Raw genomic sequence first — 22,605 nt, 5'->3', positions numbered from 1 at the left:
AGATCAGAGTAACACCGCAAAGTTTATTTAATTAAAGATGGTCTCTCTCTCTTAAGCATGTGGCGCATGTGGCCACATTCCTTTGAGGTCGTAAAGTCTGTTATCAGTCTTAAAGTGTTCTGTAACCGGACACCCGGCTGACAAAGTAACTTCATTTGTGAGGTTAGTTTTGGGGGAGAGTTTCATAGACCTTTATATTCATTAAATATAGTGAATATGAATAATTAGTGTGTGTCTGATTGGTCCAGACCCTACAAGCTTGTTTTGGCATAGGCGAACGTTATCAACTAGCCGTTCGCGCACTTTGCTATCCTGTCTGAATATATTTAGATATCTAACCTAACACCATCACAAAAATTCCTCAACGTGAAGTTCCACTCCCTCCACTTGCTGGCAAAAAGCTTGCTGGCGAGTGGCGAACATGACTTCTTTGTCAGAAAGATGTATTGGTGTAGACACTTGTCAATCAAACATGTCTGACCAATAGAGAAGCACCTGCCCACTGCGGAACGTTTGTGTCAAAATGATTCAATCAAAAAAAAAATTGAACTTCAAAACTTTTTGCACTTCAAAAAAAAAAGTGATCAAACGAAAAAATCTGAACTTCAAAACTTTTTTCACTTAAAAAAAAAAGATTAAATCAAAACAATTTGAACTTCTAAATTTTTTTCACTTCAAATGAAAGAAACAAAAACACATTCTCTTCAATACTTTTTTTATTCACAGGGTAATTTTTTTTGCATTTGAACAGTTTTTTCTTTGGTTGAAAATATTTTTTTGATTGAAACAACTTTTTTGGAATTGAATGATTAAGACACAATGTCCTACCCATGTACGGCCCAAGCACAAAAAAGATTACTTCAATCAAAGAGAACATTTTCAATAATAAAAAAAAGTGTTCAAATGCAATTTTTGGAGTCTCAAATATTTTATTTGCATTCAAAAATGATTTTCTATATTTGAAAATGTTTATCTTTTCATTGAAGTGACTTTTTTACTGATTCTGTTGTTTGTTTGTTTGAAGCAACTTCTTTTTTGATTGAATGATAAAGACACAAATGTCCTACCTATTATATGGTCCAATCAAAAAACAATGTTACTTCAATTAAAAAGGTTGCTTTAAACAAAACAAAATGGACTTCTATCAAAGAAAACATTTTCAATCAAAGAAAAGCAGTGTTCAAATGTATTTTTTTGAGTCTCAAATATATTTTTGGATTCAAATTCTTTTTTTCTTTGATTGAAAAGTTTTTCTTTTATTGAAGTGAAGGTTTTTTTAATTGAAAAATTTTTTTTTTTGATTGAATAATAAAGAAACAAAACTACCTCCATAATTTTTAAGCACAGGTTGTTGTTGCTCCTAAAAAGCTGACATCAGTTCATCGCGATCTCACAGATCTCTGTTATTATCAATGAAGCTGACTGCACAATGAATCTTTCATAATATATAGCTACACTTTGTTTGTTATAATTAAAGGATTTGCCAGCTTACAGAATTCAGCACTGAACCGAAAGTCAGTTTTGAGTGGTGAGGAGAGTGCATCTTAAATGCTTCTGATTTGCCATTGCGTTCAAGAAATCAACAAATATGTCTGTGATTGGCTAAATCGATCAATGCTGCAAACATGTTATAAATAGAAACTCTGGCCTGTAAATCGTTTCTATTTTGTTTTAGTTGTTCTTGTTGCTTTTCTGCAACAGATAAATAAAAATGTATTAGTTTTTATATGTTTTATTCATAGATATTTCTAGTTTGCGGAAGTCCCGCGAATCGTTTTATCCTCCCGCACACACAGAGTGAGTGCATTACTGCCCGCGCTCGCACTCGGCCATCAATTCTAGTCCCGCGCCGCACTCTATTGCGTTGGGAAGGCACGTCTCTAGATCGCGGGGGGAAAAAAAACACGTGTTGAAAGGCTGTGAGTCCTTTAACTTAGATTCTATGCCCGAGCCCGAACTTGGCCCGACCCGAGCCGAAATTTCCCGTCACTATCTTCGGGCCAAGTTCGGGCTCGGGCATAGAATCTAAGTTAGAGGACTCACAGCCTTTCAACACGTGTTTTTTTTTTCCCCGCGCCGTGATGAGTAATTCATGAACGATCCGTTCATTGCCTCTGTCACGCGACAAATGAACAAAAGACTTGGAAGGTGGGGTAATTATTAATGTTCCCTGTAAATTATTTTTGACTGCATTATAATGATTTCTTAATTCAGAATAAAATTGCGTTGGTGAATGTGTTCCGGAAATTCGACTGTTAAAAAGTATAACATTTAAAGCCCCTGAAATGAACGAATTGACTAGAAAAAAAAGATTAGGCCTAGTTAATTTTGATGAACGAGGTCGAACAAGAGAGTCAGTAAAATGATCCGAACTTCCCATCACAGGCGTGACATGGGGACGTGGCAGCATCGGCGATTACATTTTTGAATTCGAAGTTCGAGATTGTGATTTCGGTCGATTTCGATTTAAAATCGAAATCGTGACACCCCTACATTTGATTATTCTAACTGACTTCGACATTATTTACATAAAAGGAATAGTCAAAACATTTGCTCACATTTAATCATGCACGGATATCATTAAAACCTTTTTCATTTATGGAGTCAGATGAAATAACGAGTTCATTTCATATGAGAAAATGTTTTGAATTTAAAGGTTGTATCAGCGATTTCAGACCCAAACAAAAATTATCGCATTCATCTAATCTTTCCTAACGATCCGCTAGCTGCCCGCCCCATAAGCAGGCTGTCAAAAAACCAAGTCTCTGTAGGCAGCCTAGGCTCTGAGATCTTCACACAAAAACAAATGGGTACAACCACCACTCAAAATCAAAATAAACAGTGTTCTAACCAATCACCGACAGGTGTTGTTTGTTTTTGCGCTCGTGCACGGCGCCTGCACGCGAAGTCGGAGCTGAAGAATAAGGCAGCGTCTATCAACCCTATGCTATCAACGGACCAGATACATTTAACACGGAAGAGGCAATCCCCAAAAAGAGAAGGAGGATTAGGGCGAGGGAATACTCTCGTTTTTCGTCAAAGAAACAAATAATAATCAGGAAGGCTTTTAAATGGTGGAGAGAACATTTTTAAATCGGACGCCGAGATTGCACTGTTTCTTTTGGACAGGTGAGTAGCTGCTAGTGATGACTTTTTTGTATGTGAACTGTGTGTGAAAATATAATTCTTTAAAAAATATGAGTGAAGCTCGACTAAATTTGGATAGCTCTAGAGAATATCAGATTGTAGGGAGGGATTTAGTGTGTGAGATTGGCATGCTAGTGAGCGAGTTGATTCTGACGAATTGAAATTCGTTGAGGGAGGGGCGAGCTAACTTTGTTTGTTTGGGATCTCGCTTCAAACACAAACAGAAGTGACTTCACACACAATCGCTGATACAACCTTTAATCAAAAATACTTTGCCGCGAGAAAAGACAGTAACACATAAAGACCTTCCGATCGAGCGTGAGTTGTAAAGCCTGCGCCAAATTTACCAAAAGAATCACAGTGAAATGTACCGAACATACAAATAAACTTGGACATTCACACAGTTGAAAATAAATAACCACTTTCCTAGCATTAGGATCCTTTGGAAAGAAATGTTATTTTTAGTCCAGTGATCCTGTATCTCTCTTCTCTCCTTCTCAGTGGGTGGAGCCAAAGAGGCGATGATGCCTCAATCTGATTCTGCAGAGGTGGTCTTTTGGCACAGTATGACATAATAATGTGACAATCAGAAACAAGCTGTTTTCTGAGCTGGGTTTCATTAAAAGATGTTTGGACGAACAAGGACATTTTGAGTTCTGAAACTTAGAGGGTGTTTTAATAGTACAGTAATCACTTAATATGTTTCTCAATTATATTGCAGCAGTGTGTGAGTGATGGGAAAATTTGAAACATTTAGTCCTTTAATTTAGGTTCATATAACAAGACCAAAACAGATTCATTCAAATTAATTATTTTTTTGTTTGAAAATATTTAATTGTTGATTTAATTTAGACAAATTTAGCTAGTCCAAAAGTTTATTCAATTTAGTGGAATTTCAGCTGGATTTTAATTTAATGTTTTTACAAACTAATGGAATGATAAAAACTCAAATGTAATAAGGATCTAATTGGAGTTACAGTCATTGTAAGATTATCACCATTCATTTGGCATTTTTGACGACCATGGGCCACCTCTAACTCTGGTTGACTTTGTTTTGATAGGAAAGTAAAGGTGAACGCTTTGTCATAGTTAACCTTGCCTCACCTCACTATAATTCAGGGAGAGCGAAAAAATACCAGGATTTGCATAACATGACAACGGAAGCTGATTGAAGCAGTGATGTGCATATGACTAGAGTATTTTAATGGAGCTTCTCATTTTAATAAGCTGAAAGCCCAAAGGGCTCTTTGAGGTAAACACAACAGCATTCTGACTCACATTAGAGCAACAAAAAGCTTGGGTTTCAAGGCTTATAGGTTTACTTTGCCTATCAACAAAATGGCGAAAAAAGGAAAAAAAACCCTGAGTTTTCTACCTTGTCGAATTTGTACCCTAAACATGGACATGTTCTGGCACATTTATCAACATCAGGAAAACATGTTATTTAAAAAAGACCACCTTGAACTGCATTAGCTTTATCGATGCTCTTTTAGAAGGCCTTCTGTGTACATTTCTTGGTCTTCACCCCAGCAGGTGTCACGGATCACAGAGGAATCAGACAAGATGGTAAGTTATCAGTGTTTATTTTGCAGAAGGATTGCGGTCGGAGATAACAGGTGAGAAGAAGTAACATAGAAAGTTCAATGAAGCTTAGCTGTGGTTTTAAGTCTCTCTCTTTCTTTCCCTCTCTTGCAGGTGGCGTGGCGATGGCTGGTACGGATGGGTTGATCCAAGATGAGTAAAGCGACGGTAAGTAGAAGGTAAGTGATCGGGAAGTCTGTGAGCCATCGAATGACGAGACCAGACAAGTGACTGCAGTGAAGGTGAGTGTTTTATAGTCCATATGGTTGATGGGACACAGGTGACGGTGATTAGTACTCAGGGGATAATGAACGGGGAAAAGTCTGGTTGGGTGAAAGGGAACGAGTGGGCGGAGATGGTGATCTGGATGATGTAACCCTGACAGAACCCCCCCCTCCCAAGGCGGCTCTTGACGCCTGAGACGGGCGCTGCCGGCGGCGAGGTCGACCACGACCCCTGGGAGCCGGACGATCCGGATGATCACTGTGGAACTGGGTGAGTAGCGTTGGATCCAAGATGTCATCTCGCAGGACCCAGGAACGTTCCTCTGGTCCGTAGTCCTCCCAGTCCACCAGGTACTCCAGCCGAGGACCTCGCCGCCGAGAATCCATGATAGAGCGGACTCGATAAATGGGCTCCTCTTCAACGGGAACGGGAGGAGGTACGTCAGTGGGAAGGTTATCTGAGGGAACAGGGGTGACAGGGTCAGTGAAGGGTTTAAGTAAGGAAACATGGAATGAAGGAGCAATCCTGAAATGAGGGGGAAGATTGAGCCTGTAGGTCACTTCGTTCAACTGCCTCTGGATGGTGAACGGTCCGATGAATCGAGGACTCAGCTTACGGCAAGGTAGACGGAGACGGATGTCTCGAGTCGACAACCACACCTTTTGACCTGGCTGATACTGAGGGGTGTCGAGCCGGTGACGGTCCGCTTGTTCCTTGTGTCTCCGTACTGCCTGCTGTAGATGCACATGAGCTGAGTCCCATACCCCCTCGCTCTGATGGAACCAGAAGTCGACAGCTGGAACCTCTGAGGGCTCACCCGACCAAGGAAAGAGTGGAGGCTGGTAACCAAGGATACACTGGAAGGGGGTGAGCCCGGTGGTGTTCTGCCGCAGAGAGTTTTGGGCATACTCAGCCCATGGGAGGTAACAGTTCCAGCTGTCCTGGTACTGATGGCAGTACGTCCGCAGGTAACGTCCAATCTCCTGAATCTTCCGCTCAGTCTGGCCGTTAGTCTGCGGATGGTAGCCTGAGGAAAGGCTGATGGTGACCCCGAGGAGTTTGAAGAAGGCTTGCCATACTCTTGAGATGAACTGAGGTCCCCGATCCGAGACGATATCCTCTGGGAGGCCGAAGTTCCTAAAGACGTTGTGGAATAGAGCTTCAGCTGCTTGTAACGCAGTGGGAAGACCAGGTAAGGGAATCAGCTTACAACCTTTAGAGAACCTGTCCACAACAACGAATACGCAGGTAAAGCCTTCTGAATTGGGTAGATCAGTCATGAAATCGACACCAATGTGTGACCATGGTCGCCTGGGAAGAGGTAACGGCACGAGCTTGCCTTCTGGGACTCTCCTCGGGGTGTTGGTGATGGCACAGACTGAACAACCGCGGATGAACCTGGAGACATCTCTGGAGATGGACGGCCACCAGTACCGTTGACTGAGGAGCGAGAGGGTACGCTTGCTACCCGGATGTCCAGAGCCCGGAAGGGAGTGAGCGGAGTCCAGAAGGGGAGTACGTAGATGTGGAGGTACGAAAATACGCCCTTCTGGACCTCCCGGCGGAGCGGGTTGACGTTTCAGTTCCTGGGCGATCTGTTGGTCAACCTCCCAGACGATTGGACTGAGGATTACGGCTGGAGGGAGGATAGGTTCGGGATGAAGATCTTCAACAGAGGTGTGATGGAGTCGTGAAAGTGCATCAGCCTTGCAATTCTTACTCCCGGGACGATATGACACCACAAAGTTGAAGCGTGTGAAGAAATAGAGCCCAGCGGGCTTGTCTAGGGTTCAGTCTTTTAGCCTCCCTTAAGTACTCCAAGTTGCGATGATCGGTGATTACTGTGAATTGATGGTTAGCTCCCTCCAGCCAGTGCCTCCACTCCTCAAGGGCCAGTTTGATGGCCAGCAGCTCTCGGTTACCGACGTCATAGTTCCGCTCCGCCGGGGCTAATTTCTTGGAGAAGAAGGCGCATGGAAGGAGTTTGGGTGGCTCACCCTGCCGCTGAGAGAGAACTGCTCCTACTCCAGTAGATGAGGCATCTACCTCTACCACAAACGGAAGGTCCGGGTTTGGATGAATGAGGATGGGAGCAGTGATGAAAGTTTCCTTTAAACGCTGGAAGGCCTGTACTGCGGAGGGAGATAGGGACAGAGACTTGGGCCGTCCCTTGAGGGAAGAAGTGAGGGGAGCACTGATATGACTGTAGTTCCGGATGAATCGTCTATAGAAGTTCGCGAACCCCAGGAATCGTTGCAGTTCCTTTGCGGAGGAGGGTTGTGGCCAGTTCTGGATAGTTTCCACCTTCCTCTGGTCCATTTGGATGCCCTGTTGGTTGATGACATAACCCAGGAAGTGAACGGTAGAGGTGTGAAATTCGCACTTCTCCACCTTCAGATATAACCTGTGTGCTCTCAGCTTCTCGAGGACCTGGATGACATGTTGATGGTGCTCAGACATAGAAGAAGAGTATATGAGTATATCATCAATGTAGACGATTACAAAACGGTTGAGGAACTCTCGAAGGACTTCATTCATATGACCTTGGAAGACGGCAGGAGCGTTGGACAGTCCGAAAGGCATGACCTGATACTCGTAGTGGCCCGAGGGGGTCACAAAGGCAGTTTTCCACTCATCTCCATGCCGGATTCGGATCAGATTATACGCACTTCTAAGGTCCAGTTTGGAGAAAATGCGTGCACCACGCAGCTGTTCCAGGGCGGCAGGTACCAGAGGAAGGGGATAGCTGAATTTGACAGTCTGAGAGTTAAGATGACGGTAATCGATACAGGGCCGCAAGCCTCCGTCCTTTTTGGCCACAAAGAAGAAGCTCGAAGCGGCAGGGGAGGTAGATGGTCGAATAAACTGCTGATGTAAAGCTTCCTTCACATACTCCTCCATGGCCTTCTGTTCCGGGATGGACAGAGGATATATACGACCTTTGCGAAGGGTGGCTCCGGGTAGCAAGTCGATGGCGCAGTCCCATGGCCGGTGTGGAGGTAGTTTGGTTGCCAGTTCCTTACTGAATACGTCCTGGAACGCCTGGTACTCCACTGGGATTTCGCCTTGAACTTGGACTTCAGGGCTTTCCACCAAAGTAGAACAGACAGGAACTCTAGTTTCCCCCGCGGGTGACTTGGAACGGGACGAAGAATGAACCTTCTGGATGGAACTGAGGCAGGATCTATGGCAATCTTCACCCCAACGGAGTACCTCTCCAGTTCCCCAGTGGAGTACCGGCTGATGTTGTACTAACCAGGGACGTCCCAGGATGATATCCGCGGTGGACTCCTCCAGCACCATAAGAGAAATTTCCTCAGAGTGTAAACAGCCGATACGAAGAGTTAGAGTGGGTGTATAATGGCGAATTCGACCACGACCTAATGGCTTGCCTTGTATGGTTTGGACGGGAAGATCTCGGCACAGACGGCGTCGCCGAATATTCAACTTTTGGAGAAACTGGGTGGATATGAAGTTCCCCGCAGACCCGGAGTCAATGAGGGCTTGCGCTGGGAGACAAACACAGGAGGTTAATACATGTACTCTGGTACGTGTGAGAGGCTCAATCTTCGGGGAGAGTTGAATGGCACTTACCGCCTGTCGCGGAGGTCGTACAGGGCAAGAACTGAGGAGATGCTTGTCGGAAGCACAGTATAGACAGAGGGAATGTTGAAATCTGCGCTGGCGTTCAGCTGTAGAAAGGTGGGTGGAGTCTACTTCCATTGGAACTGGTGCTGGAGGAGTGACTGAAGGCGCCGGAGGCGGAGAACTTACAGTGGGTACAAACCTATCACAAGCGGTGAGACGCTGGGCTGTACGGATTGTCTGCTGGATCAGATTCTCTAACCCCATGCTGTCCTCATACACCACCAACAGCTGGCGGACGTTGGAATTCAAACCATGACGAAAGGCGGTGATCAGGGCGGTTTCATTCCAGCCGCTAGCTGCGGCTAGTGTGCGGAACTGAAGCATATACGAACTCACTGAAGAATTTCCTTGACGGAGGTTATAGAGTTGGTCGTGAATGGACAGTTCTGATATTGTTTGCCCAAAAACCTCTTTAAAGTGCTGTTTAAAACTTGAGAAGGATTTGACCACCGGGGCATCTGAATCCCACAATGACTGTGCCCATCGAAGTGCTTGACCAGATAACAGTGAGATAATGAAAGCCACCCGGGCGGTATCACTACGGAACTGATGCTCATTCATGGAGATATACAAGGATACCTGGAGAAGAAACCCACTGCAGTTCTCCGCCTCACCAGAGTAGGGCGCTGGCCGGGCCATGGGACTCGCAGAGGCAGTGAACGAAGCAGCAGGAGGTTGCGGAAGTGGAGGTGGTGGAAAGAGTGCCGCGGCGACCGGAGGATTAGCCGCTGAGGAATCCTCTTCTAAATCCGACTGATTCTGCATAATTACTCCTTTCTGTGGTCTGGTCTTCTGTCACGGATCACAGAGGAATCAGACAAGATGGTAAGTTATCAGTGTTTATTTTGCAGAAGGATTGCGGTCGGAGATAACAGGTGAGAAGAAGTAACATAGAAAGTTCAATGAAGCTTAGCTGTGGTTTTAAGTCTCTCTCTTTCTTTCCCTCTCTTGCAGGTGGCGTGGCGATGGCTGGTACGGATGGGTTGATCCAAGATGAGTAAAGCGACGGTAAGTAGAAGGTAAGTGATCGGGAAGTCTGTGAGCCATGGAATGACGAGACCAGACAAGTGACTGCAGTGAAGGTGAGTGTTTTATAGTCCATATGGTTGATGGGACACAGGTGACGGTGATTAGTACTCAGGGGATAATGAACGGGGAAAAGTCTGGTTGGGTGAAAGGGAACGAGTGGGCGGAGATGGTGATCTGGATGATGTAACCCTGACAGCAGGCATGTAATGGTCTAATTCTCACTTGGGAGCCATTATTAGCTCAAAAGTTAGTTCCGTCAGACTGAATGAATGATACACCTAATTAAAGTTGATGGAGAACGTGAACAGGAATGATGAGTTGGCAAAACTCTAGCTTCTGTTTCCACAATTGGGATTGTGACCCTGTTAAACAGAGATATGAAGACACATCAAATTATTTAGATTAGGTCTTCCATATGAGCCTGTTCATTCAAAATGGATGTCAAATTTAAAGCAAGTTAATTAGTGTTACATCAAAGAAACATGACAGAATGATAGTTAATTGACACGTTTCGAGATTAGTAACATAAAAGATATACATTTAATTTAAAACTTGATTTTAAGTTAAGATTGTCACTGAATGGTAAAATAGTGAAGCAATGATTCAAATACAGGAAATAGAAGGATCTTTAATTAATAATAAAAAGAAAACAAAACTACAAACAAAAACTTCCCATGGGGGGGAGACACATCTGTCAGGAACAGGAAACACTAGGAACAGACAACAAACCAGCACAGGACTGCAAACACATGGAGACTAAATAGGGAAGCAAACAAAGAAGGCAGGTGGGGCAAATTAATCAATAATGAGATAACAATTGTAAGTCGCTTTGGATAAAAGCGTCAGCTAAATGAATAAATGTAATCTAAATGTAAATTAACAAGATGAGCGGGGCTAGACAATTGACAGGAGAGCACATGGCACAAGGAAATACATGACAAGCCATGTGCTCATAACAGACCAGACTAAACACAAACACATGACAAACCGGGAGTGTCAGAGCTCTGTCACCAAACCAAGATATAAACTAGACAGAAGTGACAGAACCCTGACAAAGATGTACTTTGTAGTGAACTGAATTGTCAAGACTTTATCGATTAAGAGATGTATAGTCTTTAATTCAATAACATTTAAATGTAGTTGCACTGCCTGGTTCAGTTAGATATCATTGTTTTGTTTTGTTTAGCTTGTAGCTGATTTTTGGGCAAGTATAGAAATTTAGTTTGGTTTCAAATGTTTATCTTTAAAGAAGTGATCATTGAAACACTGCCAGGTCATTTGGGATGATGGGAAAAATGTCCTTTTTGACCTTGCGTGAGTGTTGGTGAGTGGAATAATTTGCATGCTTTGAAATTAGACTAATTGAACGTGCTTTGATGTGCAGACCAACAGAAAAATGTTATTAAATGAACTACGGCATGCATGAGAACACTGGATGAATCAACAGAGAATTTAGCCTCCAACTATTTGTAACCAACCCCTGTAAAACAAGCTGACAAGCTGAGTTTACTTGTTTTATTTGAGGAGGACAAATGCGTTTGACTATTATAAACTACATATGTAAATATACTGCATTCAGTGTGGCATTTAATGCTGTTGTTATATTGAATACTTCATTCCTGTGATGTGTAAGTCCTTGAACCGATTTGTATCCAGAAAATGACTTGTTCAGCTGATGAAATGAAGACCTTTCTCAGAGGCCTCATACTATTGGATTTGATACAGAATTGAATTGAATATACCTTTTAAATTCCAATTCAGTTACTGTTTTTGCATTGGTTGATTTTGCGTTGCATGGAAGGAAACAAAGAAACAAGGAAATTCCTCTTTTTTTTATAAGAAAAGCTATTTTTTTCAAAACAAATTCAATATGTTGGCTTGACAAAGCCTACGTTTTGAAGAAAGTCTGTAAAGGGGATAGTTCACCCAAAAGAAACAAAAAAATCTGTCATTATTTACTCACCATCATGGCGTTCTAAACCTGTATGTCTTTCTTTCTTCTGTGAAAAAAAGAAGAAGATATTTTGGTAAATGTCTCTACTTTTTTGTTTGTTTGTTTTGTTTTTCACAATGGAGGCCAATAGTAACCAAATTTGTTTAGTTACAAACATTCTTTAAAATATCTTCTTTTGTGTTTTGTAGAAGAAAGAAAGTCATACAGGTTCGAAACAACATGAGGTGAGTAAATAATGGCAGAATTTTTCCTTTTTTGGGTGAACTATTCCTTTAAGTTTGAAGGGTTATATTGTTGAATTTTTTTGAATTGCAGAAATATATTCACCTTCCAGCTTTTCAGAATTCCTACATTAAAGGGATAATGATTCATCCAAAAATGAAAATTACCCCATGATTTACTCACCCTCCAGCCTTCCTAGGTGCATGTGACTTCAGATGAATACAATCAGAGTTATATCAAAAAATGTCCTGGCTTTTCCAAGCTTTTTAATGGCAGTGAATGGAGGGTGATTTTTGAAGCCAAAAAAGTGCATCCATCCATGATAAAAGTAATCCATTCGGGTCCATGGGGTTAATAAAGGCCTTCTGAAGCAAAGCGATGCGTTTGTGTAAGAAAAATATCCATATTTATAACTTTATCAACTAAAATAACTAGCTTCCGGCAGACAGCCTACGTAAGTCGACTTATGCCAAAAGAGTAGGCTAATAGCTGATGTGATGTATGACGTAAGGTCAAAGGAAGGGTTACTCTTTCGCCATAAATCGATGCGTACAACCGTCTGTCGGAAGCTTGTTATTTTAGTGTGATAAAGTTTTAAATATGGATATTTTTCTCACAAAAACACATCGTTTTACTTCAAAAGGCCTTTATTAGAGCCAGGATATTTTTTAATTAAACTTCTATTCGTCTGAAAGAAGAAAGTCATATACCTAGGATGGCTTGATGGTGAGTAAATCATGGGGTAATTAAAATTTTTGGGTGAACTATCCCTTTAATATTCTGCATTTGCTCTCATAGGTGCTGCTTCAGTACTGATTTTGTAATCTGTTTGCTTTCAGTGGAGTTCATGTACCTGGATTTGGCCTCTTTGACATCTGTGCGGCAGTTTGTCCAGAGATATAAAGCCACAGGTTTGCCACTACACGTCCTTGTCAATAATGGTATGTAGATTCCTGAATTCCTCTAGCATTCAGCAATTTTCCCCCTTAAAATGTGTCATTAGACCACAGCAATTGTGCTGTATAATTTGTTGTTATTGTCATATTTGCAGTGTCTAACATGTTTATATGTATATTTCATATTCTCATATTTATTTATTTAATGATTTAAAGAATTCTTATTAACAATAAACCAAATTTTACAGCATTTATTAAATTAAGTTAATATACATTTTTATATTGTATAGATAGATTTCACATTGTATGTATTAAACTTAATGTATTAATGTATAATGAGCAAACATAAAATTACAATACAAGTTGCTAAATTGCTGTTCATTGTAAGTTCATGATACCTAATGCATTAACTTGTAAAGTCTTAACTGTAAACTAAAGTGTTACCTATTTATCATTTATAGGTTGTCTCCTATAAACTGGCTTAAAATCTCTTGCATCCTCCTAAGCTCGCTCTGTTAGACATGTCTGGTCTGTGTCCTGAGGGCCTTAGGGGTTGTTTGTTTTAACTGAATGACTTTTATTTAGAAGCCTGCCCGAGGGAATGTCTCAAAATGACAGGAACCTTCGCACACTGTCCTCTCCCTAACAGAGAGAATTAATAATTCACGCTCCCCTTTTCCTGTTTGTTCTCTATGGCGTACACCCCTCCCATCTGATGCCAGCTGATGGGTCAACATATTTGTGCCACCCCGTTGAGGGTCTAATGATGCCGAAAGGTCAACGCTTTACCCCACTAGTGCTCTGGCTGGACAGGACATTGCATGTGTTTGAGGAAGAGTCGAGGGACATTGATTTTCTCTTCAGAGAACATGGATCGATAAAATTAGGATTCCTTAGGTTCAGCTTTCCAGTGTGAGTGTAATTAAAAAACGTACTGTTTAATGTTCATTTAATATGCTCAGGACATTTTTATAATCCTGATTATTGTTTTCTCCTGCGAACTGAGCTGTAATTCTGTTAAGAGCAAAATAATGCTGAAACATGTTTTCAAGAGCAGAGGCTTATTCCCTGGTGCTCAGTCTCGGCCAGGGTTTTAAACCAGATTACATCTATTTAATATTGGTTTTTGCCAACTTTAATTATCTTGTGGTCGCTCTTTATAAAGACGTTTATATAGAAGTGCATTTTTGTAGAAGGGTATGTTTATGTGTGAATGTGACGCATGATGATCTTCTCATCTTTTCATTTTCTTCTCAGCGAGAACATGAATTAAGCAGAACGAGGCACATAAGAACTTTAATCGAGGAAATGGTTATTCGCTTGTTCAGTCTCATATGAAGACATCTCTGATATCATTTCTCTGTGTGTGTTAAAAGCCGTTCAAAAAGATGTGAATCAATAAACCAGCAATACTTAATTCATGGTATTCAGAGAGCTGCATGCAGTACAATGTTCTCTGAGCGCATTTTCATTGCTTTTCAAAACAGTGACTCAGAAATGACTCATGAGTCATTTTTAAGGTGTGAATACTTGATCAAGCATAGTAGGATTCTTCCTGGTGTCCTGCATATTCTGTTTGTTCATTATATATCAGTAATGATGTTCCTTTATGTATGCAGCTGGTGTTATGCTTGTTCCGGAGAGGAGAACAGAGGATGGATTTGAGCTACACTTTGGGCTAAACTACTTGGGCCATTTCCTGTTGGCCAACCTGTTGCTAGGTCTCCTGAGGAAGTCAGGCAAACCTGGGAAATGTTCCCGAATAGTTATTATGTCTTCAGCTACCCATTATGGAGGAAGATTAACTCTGGATGACTTGCAGGGAAGGTTAGAGCTTTACAGTATTACACGTGAGATTCTTTTCTTACCTCATGCCTTCTTGTGAATGGAAGGGATGAATTGATGCAATTGATGAATTGAATAGACAAAGATTTAATTTTCCTACTTGTATTTAAAATAAAATTTTATTCCATATTGTTCGACACCGCTGCTGAATCTAGTTCTATATGCAAAAGTCATCCAATTTTATGTTGTTTTTGCTGTCTGAATTCTAAATTTAGTCTGAATTGTCTACTCTGACTGCACACACAAACAAAAACATACAGTCATTGTAGTCATATTAAAAAACAGTCTGTTCTTTTTCAAACAATACACTCACTGAATCCACCGGTTACTGAATTAAGATCTCACTTTTCATAACTCATTCCCAACTGAGAACCATTGGGACTCAATGGTTGTTTGACCTGTCAAACTGTTGTTTGTGCTGTGGACTATATTATGAAATTTGGTTTGTGAGACTTAACCCGCATAATGACGTACTTGTTAAATAATAATAATTAAAAAAAAAACTTGACACGTTTAAAAAACAGTATTGTTCAAACAAAAAAGAAAAGTTTTTTTGAGGGGGTGAATACATTTTTAGTCTACTTAGCTTATTTTAATGCTTGTTTTGTCAGGTTTTAATTAATTTGAAGTTGTCACGAGGTACACTAGTGGGCCCCGCCCCCTGGTTGAGAACCTCTGGCATAAACAGAGTTGTGTGAGAAAAAATTAATATATTAGTTATATTAGGTATATTGCATGATATATCAGTGAAATCGTAGGTGGAGTTTCACTTTGTGCATGGAGGGGTAATAAAAAGAAGCCTAAAGGCTTATTGTGTGCAAATATGAAAACAATAGGCTATTAAAATGCAACACTTTTAAACTCTGGAAAAGAATGCATGCAAAAATGTAAAAACATATGACCATTTTAGGTTTCAATATGGTTTAAATAGGTAAAATAATTTAGCCATAATTTCATAATTCTGCACATTAAAGTAATAAGATTAGATAAAAGTGTGTTGGTTTTTTTCACCACTTAGACTAATGCTGCATACACACCATGTTGTAATTACCGTAGTTTCAAGATGACCACACATGATGTTCTACTTGGAGCTGTTCACGTCCTCGGACTGGGAATTATGCGTTTCTGTGGCAACACTATCAACGCCTAAATTAATCGACAAGCTCTATAAGGATGTGAACGCATTTTACAAGTTGAAATCTCGTAATTACTTGAACGCTTATAAACAATTATCCACCACAAAACACCTTATAGCCATAATGGTTATTGCAGTTTTTTTTTTTAAGTAAATATTGGCTATTAAATGCTCATTTAGATTGAAATTATATTTGCCATCACCACTCTCTCACGATGGCTGGCTGAAATGAAGGCGCACGACGAAGTAAACAAAACAAAATAGTATTTTAATAGTAAATGAAAACAAGGAAACATGCAGGAGATAAACTTGGAGACACGGAATAGAACAACCACTCCAACAAAGACGTAAAACAATCCAGGACAAAGAACTGACAGAAACTGAACTTAAGTACAGAGGGCAAACAAAGGAGCTAATGAGTTCATTAACAAGGGACAGGTGATTGAGATGAATCAATGAAACACTAGGAAAACTGGGTCAATGGAAAATGAGCGAAACAGAAAGTGAACAATATGAAAACAATGACAAAACATAACCCTGACACACTCACTTAAACTGTTAAATGTTCTTTATTTTTAGCTGACCTCAAACTGAATGTCCATTCATACAGTACATTATAATGTTGTGATCCCTAAATAATTGCTTTTAGTTTATTTAGACAAAAAAACTATAGAATATAAAATATAGAATTTTAACAATTTATTACCAAATATAGAGTATTTGGCCATTTATCAGTGGAAATAATATTGACTTGTCTGCATTAGCCGGAATTTTAATATTGGTGCATCCCTTTCATTCTTAAAAGGCGAAAATATGTGTCTCATATTAAACACAGATCTTCCTGTAGTGCAGATCATTCCGTACTGTCCTACTTATTCCTCAAAATATTGCCACTGTTCTAACCTATTTTCTCAGGACTACTTTTATTCCTTTTCAATCTTGAGTGTCCTCATCCGTTACTGCAGTCATGTACTGTAACTATTCAAGGACGCAGTCGCTATAACATGCAGTGTGATTCAGAGCACTGTTTATTGATTGACTGAATTCTGCAAAGCCTCCTGGGAGGCAGAAAGGGGGCGGTTATGAGTGTTACAATAAAAACTGACAAACAACAAATCTAATACAGCAAACAAGGTGCCCGCTTGCAACTGATGGTGAGTTCTTGTCACACTGTATGTTAAGTGTGTGTTGGCTCTTGCTGTGGGTTGGCACAGAAGATTCCTAATAAATATGTCCTTCAAGGTGAGAGAGGAAGGGGTGGGCACAAAGACATCTGCTGGTATAAATAACGGATAAATGAAGCAGCTGAATGATTAGACATGGATTCTTCATTCTAGGGCATTCTAGGACTTCGAAACATGCATAGAAAGACAAGATTTTTGAATCAATTTATGGTTTGTTAATGTGAATATAGCAATTAGGCACCAATGCTGGTAAAATGTCACGATTCTTGATGCTAATTTCAATACCACTACTAAAACTGATATGCTGTTGAACAAATTATTTTATGAGTTAAATGCTAAATACATATTGGCCTGGTTTCACAGACAGGACATAGATTCAGCTTTTATAAACATGCCTTAGAAAAATAAAAAAAATAAAAAACTATCAATGCCTAAATGAATCTGCAGCGGTTACCTGGTACAAGTAGGAGCTCTAAGAAAATTCCCAGCTTAATATTTGAAATGGAAAAACTGAATGTCCATTCGGTACATTATAATGTTGTGATGCCCAAATTCCAATTTCCAGTCGTTTTTGTTAATTAAAAATAAATTTATTTAAAAAAAAGTTTTCATTGAAATTGAGCTGAAATAAAATAAAAAAATATATATATTAGATGAAAAAAAAGCTATATCGAAATATAAAAAAACAAAAAAGCACATAACACAACAATTACTAAAACTTTAATTTCAAAATTAAAATTAAATGAAAATAATTAAAGATACTAATAAATACTGTAATAGTATATAAGTAATACCAAATAACACTGGTTTAATGTTGACTAAGATTCACTGCTGTTCTGAATATCTGACTTGAAGCAACAACACATCAACAAGCACATTATTGTCAACATGGGTTTGCAAACACAAATTACAGTAAACAACACATTAATGGCTGTTGACACCAAAATAGCTGCATAACTATGCTCAAGGCCTCTTTCTTTTTTCTCCTATTGTCTCTCTTCTTCAGGATGTGTTATAGTGCCCACGGTGCATACGCCCAGAGTAAACTGGCCCTGCTGCTGTTCTCCTACCACCTGCAGGACCAGTTGTGGGTCAAAGGAGACCCTGTAACGGTTAATGCAGTGGACCCAGGCATGGTGGACACAGCCCTGTATGACAATCTGTGTGGCCCGGCCCAGCTAGCCAAGAAGCCTTTCGCTAAACTGTTCTTTAGGGTAAGGCAAATCATTTTGCCCTCTATAAAATCTCATTAGTCAAGTTTACTGGAGGATAATAATTGCCTGTGCATATTTGGACTGCCTTATTTTATTTAAATAACTTGCCAAACTTTGGGAAGTCAGCCAAACTAGGTCTGAGTCACGTGATGGTTTATTCAGGCACCTGTCTGTGCTTGGCAGAGAATTCTTGAGGCTTCAGTTTTCACTTGTGTTTGAGTTAATTTTTTCTTTTCTTTTTGTGCTACTGCTATAGACAGGGCAGAGATAGGACATGGAATGTACAGCTTTCAAGTGGTTAAATTAAAAAATTCTATTGAAAAAAAAAGCCATCAAATATTTTCACATTATGTGTCATAACTATTAATTGAACAATATTATAAATCTGTGCTATTTTGTCTGAAAAAAATAAAACGCACTAGAAACTAAAAACTACTCATTTACTTACGTAACCTCAGTTCCCTGAGTTAGGAAACGAGTATTGCTTAGCTATACGCAGTGGGGAAACTCCTTTTCCTCGATTTACTGAAGCCTTTATGTAAAGCGCATTTGCAGCTGCACAGCTAGAACATGAGCGTCTGGCTCGCTCATAGGTTGCGCTGCGGCAACTGCACATCCAATGGCGCGGGCGCCAAGGGGGCGTGACTTCAGTCTATAATGGTCCCCGAATTCGCCATTATAGCAGGTTTAACGACTGAAGCGGCAACTTGCCATGTTACTATAGTGCCGCTGGCTAGGCAATACTCGTTCCCTAACTCAGGGAACTGAGGTTACGTGAGTAACCGAGTAGTTCCCTTTCGAACGGTCACTTCGTATTGCGTAGCTATACGCAGTGGGGACGCCATGCAACATACTACTCCAATGAACCCAGACACTGTCGGGTTATTAGTATATGAGCATATAACCAGTCAAGTGGTTTTATATATGAAATTATAACCGGCCAAAGCGGGTTTTATATATGTATGGAATATAACCGGCAAAGCGGGTTTTATATATGTCATATAACTGGCCAAAAGCGGGTTTTATATATGTCATATAAACCCGCCAAAAGCGGGTTTTATATATATATATGTCAATATAACCGGCAACAGCGGGTTTATGCATGAAATACACCCGGCCAGCAGCGGGTTTTATATATATATGTGAATGAGATTGTGCACAGTAATATATGACAAGACCGGCCACCGACGGGTCTTAATCATACCGAAAGCACCTTCGCCTGCAGGGAAGGCACTTCCATATTATAGAAACTCATAAATGTGGAAGGCGAGGACCAGCCGGCCGCATCACAAATATCACTAATGGGAATGCCAGATGACCAAGCCCATGACGAGGCCATACCTCTGGTCGTATGGGCCTTGATACCTATAGGGCAAATTTGACCCGCTGCGGTATAAGCCATAGAAATAACATCCACTATCCATATAGACAGTCTTTGCTTAGTGACTGGATCCCCCTTGGATCTACCACCAAAGCAGACAAAAAGCTGTTCTGATTGTCTAAAAGACACAGAACGCACCAGATAGATTCTCAGTGCTCTGACAGGGCAGAGAAGATTAACCTCTCCATCCTCTGCAGAAGGAGGGAGGGCTGATAATGTCACCGCCTGTGCTCGGAACGGTGTTGAGAGCACTTTAGGAACGTAACCATGTCTGGGCTTGAGGATGACTCTGGAGTCATCTGGACCCAACTCCAAACATGCAGGGCTCACAGAGAGCGCCTGCAGATCTCCCACTCGCTTGATAGATGCCAATGCCATAAGGAGAGCGGTCTTCAGCGAGAGGGGTTTTAGATCAACCGATTGGAGCGGTTCGAAAGGCGGACCTTTCAAAGCCAAACATGGAGGGCCCATAAATCGTGTCTCGGATGCCACAATGTCCCTGTCGCCTGTGTGAGGAGGTCTTTCCTCAGTGGGACAGGCCATGGGATTGTGTCTGAAAACTGAACCAGTTCCTGGAACCACGGTCTGGTTTTCCAGAGAGGGGCCACCAGAAGGACTGGGCACCTGCTCTCTCTGACCCGTTTGATGACTTGTGGAATCATAGAGATGGGGGGGAAAGGCATAAAGGGGGCGGTTGGACCAGACATGGGCCAGTGCGTCCCTATTCTTCGAGAAGAACAATTTGCAGTGGGTGTTGATTCTCGAGGCGAAAAAGCAGATTTTGGCCTCGCCAAACACCTTCCATATCAGAATGACCGTCTGTGGGTTCAGGGACCACTCGCCGAGGGGAGTGTTGCCCCGTGAAAGCATATCCGCGCCCACATTCTGGACCCCCGGGATATGCGCTGCTCTCAGAGAGCTCAGGTTAGTTTGTGCCCATAAGAGGTCTCTCGCCATCGCTTGCACGTTTCCTGACCTGATGCCCCCCTGGCGATTTATGTAGGCCACCACTGACGTATTGTCTGTGCGGACTAAGACGTGGTGACCTCACAGGTTCGACAGAAATGCTTTCAGGGCCAACCCAACTGCTCTCATCTCCAGACAGTTGATATGTAAGCTCTGCTCCGTGCTCGACCAGAGGCCGGATGCAGTCATGCCCTCGTTCAGCGCTCCCCAACCCAGGTTGGACACATCTGTAAGAACCACTTTCCTCCTGGAAATTGTTCCCATTGTCACCCCCTCGTGGTACCAGTTCTGAGCCCGCCAGGGAATCCGGGTTCTTAAACAACCGTGATTCACTATAACGCGGTAGCTGCTTGACTGCCATGCATGAGTTGGGACACGCCGTTTCAGCCAATGCTGTAGCGGGCGCATGCGCAGTAATCCCATGCGGAGTACTGGCGATGCTGCTGCCATGAGACCAAGCAGTTTCTGAAATTTCTCTGAAAGTGCCTGCAAGCGCTCGCACCGAGAGTCTGGTGTGAGTCGCGCTGTCATAGCTCTCGTGTCTAAATCTGTGCTCAGAAAGATCACGCTCTGGCTGGGGGTTAGTTTGCTCTTTGAAACATTGATTGTGAAACCCAGGCATTTTAGATGGCCGAGAATCAAATCCCTGTGAGCTAATAGCTCGATTCCCGACTGTGCCAGCACCAGCCAGTCGTCGAGATAATTTAACACCCACACTCCCTGATGTCTCAGAGGAGAAAGCGCTGCATCCACACACTTCGTGAAAGTACGGGGTGCCAACGATAGACCAAACGGCAGAACGGTGTATTGATAAGCCTGGCCCTCGAAGGCGAATCTCAAGAATGGCCTGTGACGAGGATTTATTTGAATGTGAAAGTAAGCATCTTTCAGATCCATTGTGACAAACCAATCCCCCGGGCGCACTTGTGCGAGGATATGTTTGATATGTATGTATGTTAACATTTTGAACGGGCGTCTCATGAGAGTTTTTTGTTCAAATGTCTCAAATCTAGAATGGGTCTGAGACCGCCGTCTTTTTTTGGAATCAGAAAATAGCATCTGTAAAAACCCATATGTTTTAACGCGGGGGTGACTAATTCTATCGCCCCTTTTGCTAATAGATTCTGTACTTCGGTACGAAGCACGTGACCCACATTGCTTCTCACCGAAGTCTCGAGAACCGCCTGAAATTTCGGGGGTCTGCGAGCGAATTGGAGCGAGTAACCTCACTTTATAGTGTTTATAACCCAGGTCTAGCTTGCCAGGCTATAACCCGTGTGGCTAGGGCTTGACCAACTGATTGGGACGGGCCGCCTACCATAGGGGGACCTGTTACCCTTATATTGTGATTTTTCCACACATTGAGTGTTGGACTGACTGTACAATCATTTGCGTGAGGGAAAGTCAGTGTTACAACAGGGGTGGGGCCGCCTAGGGAAGGGGGACCGTGAACCCATGTGTTGTGCTTGGTCTGCGAGCGAATTGGAGCGAGTAGCCTCGCTTTATAGTGTTTATGACCCAACTCGACACCTCGGGGATAGCTTGCCAGGCTATAACCCGTGTGGCTAGGGCTTGACACACTGATTAGGATGGGCCGCCTAACATAGGGGGACCTGATACCCTTATATTGTGATTTGTGCAAACATTGAATGTTGGACTGACTGCACAAGCATTTGCGTGTGAGGAAGTTAGTGTTACAATAGGGGAGGGGCCGCCTAGTGAAGGGCGACCGTGAACCCATGTGTTGTGCTCGTGTGCTTTATTTGGGTCGCCGTGAAAACGGTGTTTGTTTGCAAAGACGCGCTCACTGCTGCGGGCCTGTTTACAATAATAGAAACCCCAGCCGCCTGAACTGAACAGGGGGCTGTGGGGAGTTTTACTGGCTTCTTTGAGGGTGGTCCGGGTAAGGCGGGACACGCGCCCTCTCCTTCCTTTGCGTGCTAGGACGACTTTGGCGGGAAGTGCTCGGCTAGCGTTGTGCATCAGCCGCAGGGCGGGGCTGAGAGGCCTGTTTCGCCGGCTTTGCTGGTCGGCGCCAGCTAGCACGGTTAGTTCCACTCGAGGTCCGCGACGGCCTGTGTTAGGATCCGAAGCATTTCAGCGTCGGAGTTAGTCCTGTCTCGCTGGGTCCGCCGAACATGAGCCAGACGCTCATGTTCTAGCTGTGCAGCTGCAAAT

At 42.1% G+C, this 22,605-nt stretch overlaps 1 protein-coding gene across 1 annotated transcript in view; it reads left to right on the top strand.

The window, feature by feature from the left end:
* Positions 1-22,605, top strand: part of dhrsx (dehydrogenase/reductase (SDR family) X-linked) — a 68,444-nt gene that overhangs the window by 28,199 nt on the left and 17,640 nt on the right. The window contains exons 4-6 of the mRNA XM_077246830.1: positions 12,646-12,747; positions 14,322-14,529; positions 17,873-18,080. Coding sequence (XP_077102945.1) covers positions 12,646-12,747; positions 14,322-14,529; positions 17,873-18,080 — 518 coding nt within the window. The remainder of the gene's footprint in view (positions 1-12,645; positions 12,748-14,321; positions 14,530-17,872; positions 18,081-22,605) is intronic.

This window comes from Siphateles boraxobius, unplaced genomic scaffold, assembly GCF_051911475.1.
Source record: "Siphateles boraxobius isolate OS27281-9 unplaced genomic scaffold, OSU_SipBor_1 29, whole genome shotgun sequence".
NCBI lineage: Eukaryota > Metazoa > Chordata > Actinopteri > Cypriniformes > Leuciscidae > Siphateles > Siphateles boraxobius.
This window is presented reverse-complemented; position numbering and strand designations above follow the sequence as displayed.